The sequence below is a fragment of the Limulus polyphemus genome, unplaced genomic scaffold (assembly GCF_000517525.1).
Source record: "Limulus polyphemus unplaced genomic scaffold, Limulus_polyphemus-2.1.2 Scaffold3984, whole genome shotgun sequence".
Taxonomy (NCBI): domain Eukaryota; kingdom Metazoa; phylum Arthropoda; class Merostomata; order Xiphosura; family Limulidae; genus Limulus; species Limulus polyphemus.
In genome coordinates, this window is record NW_013669594.1 from 46,555 (window position 1) to 50,017 (window position 3,463).

Here is a 3,463-nt window from a genome sequence, read left to right on the forward strand (position 1 = left end):
TTTGGTTAAATATATGATAAAATACTACATCACCATAATTGTAGAACATGGATTATTTGTTGCTAAGAGATCTTCAACCTGTCTCCTAGCAACAAACAATTCAGTTATTTGGTTAAATATATGATAAAATACTACATCATCATAATTGTAGAACATGGATTTTTTGTTGCTAAGAGATCTTCAACCTGTCTCCTAGCAACAAACATTCAGTTCTTTGGTTAAATATATGATAAAATACTACATCATCATAATTGTAGAACATGGATGTTTTGTTGCTAAGAGATCTTCAACCTGTCTCCTAGCAACAAACATTCAGTTCTTTGGTTAAATATATGATAAAATACTACATCACCATAATTGTAGAACATGGATTTTTTGTTACTAAGGGCCCTTCGAGTTAATTGATTGTTTGCACTACAAGGTGTGGGTTTCGCCCACAAAAATCGCATTTCTCTGTTGACTGAAGCATCTTTTTTCAGCTTATACCATAATACTGGCATTCGTAGATGTAATTTATACATATTTATCTCTCCATCTCACATTTTTTTTATATCGTGACTAAAATCTAAGTCATTGCAATTAGCCATCACACGAAACAGCAGTTTTTATAACTTTCTCCTGCATTTTGTTTTTGTTAACCTCCTCCTTTTTTGGTTTAATCGTGATATACAGTTCCTTTGGTATTGCTGCGAATATGAATCACTTATTAAGATACAGTTAGATGGTAGTCATCATTACATCTGTATATTTTACTCTTCACGATATGTATATGTAGAGACTTTACTGACCACTTACCCTACTAGCCTTTCGGAACGAAATTTTTTTGAAATGATATCGTCGCAAGGTTTCATTTAATGAGTTTGGTTTTAAACATTCACGACCATGGGCGTGAATGAATATATTAGGATTTGTTTTAATTAATTGACTTAATAGTCGTAGTTTTGATTCTGAGATATTAATTATTCAAAGCCTACCTTTTCTTTCCATCTTCACGACTTTCAACAGCCTCTTTCAATCTTCGGTTGTTTGTTTGGTAATCGATTGGGGGCTTCACACCCAACCAAGGAAATTCCACTGGGATCCAAGAAGGAGAATTTACAGTTAGGGGGAGAGGGTTATAGGTTGGTGGTGGAATCCTATGAACCGAGTGATAAATAGGGGGAGCTATTAAAGGTACAGTGCTACAGGAAAAATGGGGCATGTATTCTTGCTTACTCACATGCGAAAGCCCTGTCATTTGGCTTCTCTGAGGTGCAGCCCCTGTGTATGACGTAGAATTCTTTGGTGTCGTGACGTCAGTAACAATGGCTTTATTAAAGTCTGATACTGGAGTGACTCTTGAAATGCTAGACAGTGGAGAAAATGACATTATTTCATTTTTCGAGTGTGCCACACTCGTAAATGATGACGAATTTGAGGACAAATGAGGAACATGACCGGTCGAAAGATTGGAATAAGAGAAACTTTCTAAATTGAATGAAGGCCCTCTTCTCGAAGAGCAGATTGGCTGACTAGATCCTGCTGTCGACGAAAGACCTTCGACCTTCGTGTGTCCGTTGCTATTTCTGGTTAATCTCGTGGACAAATGTTCTTCTGTCGGATCCCTGATAAAGTTTCTTGAGGTTTTAACTATCGCGCATTCGACGCTTGAGTCTCTTTGTAAAACATCATTATTGCTCTCAACATGTAGCATGGGTCGTACCAGGCAAGTTTCTTTCCGGGAAATATCTTTGGCTGATTTGGAATCATATTGTTTGGGACAGTACTTTACAGCAGAGCTTGTGCTGCTTGTCGATATTGGTTTCTTTTCACTCTTCTGCCTTGTTTGAACATTTAGTTCCATCCGTTGGGATGGTAAAATACGCTCTCTGAAGATTTTCTTCATGACTTCTTTTTTGTATTTTCTAAAATGAAGTATCAATAAACGTTCCTTTTCCTTTTGTGCTGCCATCATATCTAAATAAAGAATTTCTCTTCTCAATTTTTCGATTTTGTTTTTCAGGGCATGTGGATCGTTTGCCCAGATTGAGAAATCCATCCAGTCTTTATTATCAACGAAGATTGGATTTTCTTCGAGTATAATGGGAGTCTCCTTTTCTTCCAATAAACACTGCTCAATTTTCTCCGGTAACAACTTTTCAACTGAGTGGACTATGAGGGAGCTTTTCTTATCTATTTGATGTAAATCGTCCTCGAACTCATTGTGCCCAGATTCAAGGACGGATTTATCACAGTATTCGTTTACATCATCTTCCAAGAGAAGCGTTCGCAAGATGGATTCTTCTTTTGCCACATCTTGTATCAAGATGGATTCTTCTTTTGCCACATCTTGTATCATGCCACTTTTCAAGTGCTCTTGGGGTGATATTGTTGCTGCTGTAGGTTCTTGTTTGATAAACAACCCTTCTGTTTCAAGACAAACATCAGAAGACACGTTTTGTTCCAATTCCGATAGCTTTTGACTATTTTGTATCTGGAATGCCCGTTTCGGTGGTTGTCGTACTGGGCATTCCGAAGACCTGTGGATTTGTGGACGAACTCTCTGTACAAGTGTTGCTGGTCTGTTGGTCGATGCAGTTTCTAGTTCTGAAAAAACAAACAACTAAATATTATTTCGTAAATGGTTTAAAACTTATTTGTTTCTAATTAAGCACAATGGGCTATTTGTGCTCTGCCCACCACGGGTATCGAAACCCAGATTCTAGCGTTGTAAGTCCGCAGACATAACGCTGTGCCACTGGGGGTGGTGGTTTAAAACTATTTGTAAGAAACCGTAAACATTTAAATAAAAACACGTGAATATTTGGTGACGGTTGTGTTCAATATGAACATAATATTAACTATATATATATATAAATTTTATATGTATATATATTGTTGTAACTTGTCAAACATGAAACGTATATATATATATATATTGCATCATTTTGTTTTGACAAACATGAGAAGTTTACTTTCTCATCCTTGGTCTACGTACCCCAGATAACGTAGTTTCGTATGTCTTATCAAAATAGTTATTTCACAATTAAAAATGCTTTGTTTGTTTCTAATTAAGCACAAAGCTACACAATGGGCTATCTGTGCTCTGTCTACCACGGGTATCGAAACCCGGATTATAGCGTTGTAAGTCCGCAGACATACCGCTATGCCACTGGGGGGCTTTAAAAAGGCATTTCACTGTCTATTACAATATTACTTCCTTTATAAGCAATGTTCAATGGTTATTATATAAATAAAAAATTAATGCTAATAAACGTTGGGAAATTACTAAAGTTTTTTACATTAAGTTGTAATAAATACTGTAAGTTTTATTACAATATAAATCTTTATAAATGAAATGTTTACATTTATTTCTGTGTTGCGATCTCCAGAGGACGCTAGTATTTCAAGGACATTTGGATTCTATAAAAAATACTAGCCTTAAACCTTATTTTGATATTGGAGTATATATTTCAACTAAATC

The 3,463-nt window shown here is 35.9% G+C and overlaps 1 protein-coding gene across 1 annotated transcript in view; it reads right to left on the reverse strand.

Moving 5' to 3' along the window:
- The window catches only part of LOC106470404, an 8,119-nt gene that overhangs the window by 2,017 nt on the left and 2,639 nt on the right, over positions 1 to 3,463 (reverse strand). The window contains exon 2 of the mRNA XM_013930959.2: positions 975 to 2,586. Within this exon, the coding sequence (XP_013786413.1) occupies positions 975 to 2,586 (1,612 nt within the window). The remainder of the gene's footprint in view (positions 1 to 974; positions 2,587 to 3,463) is intronic.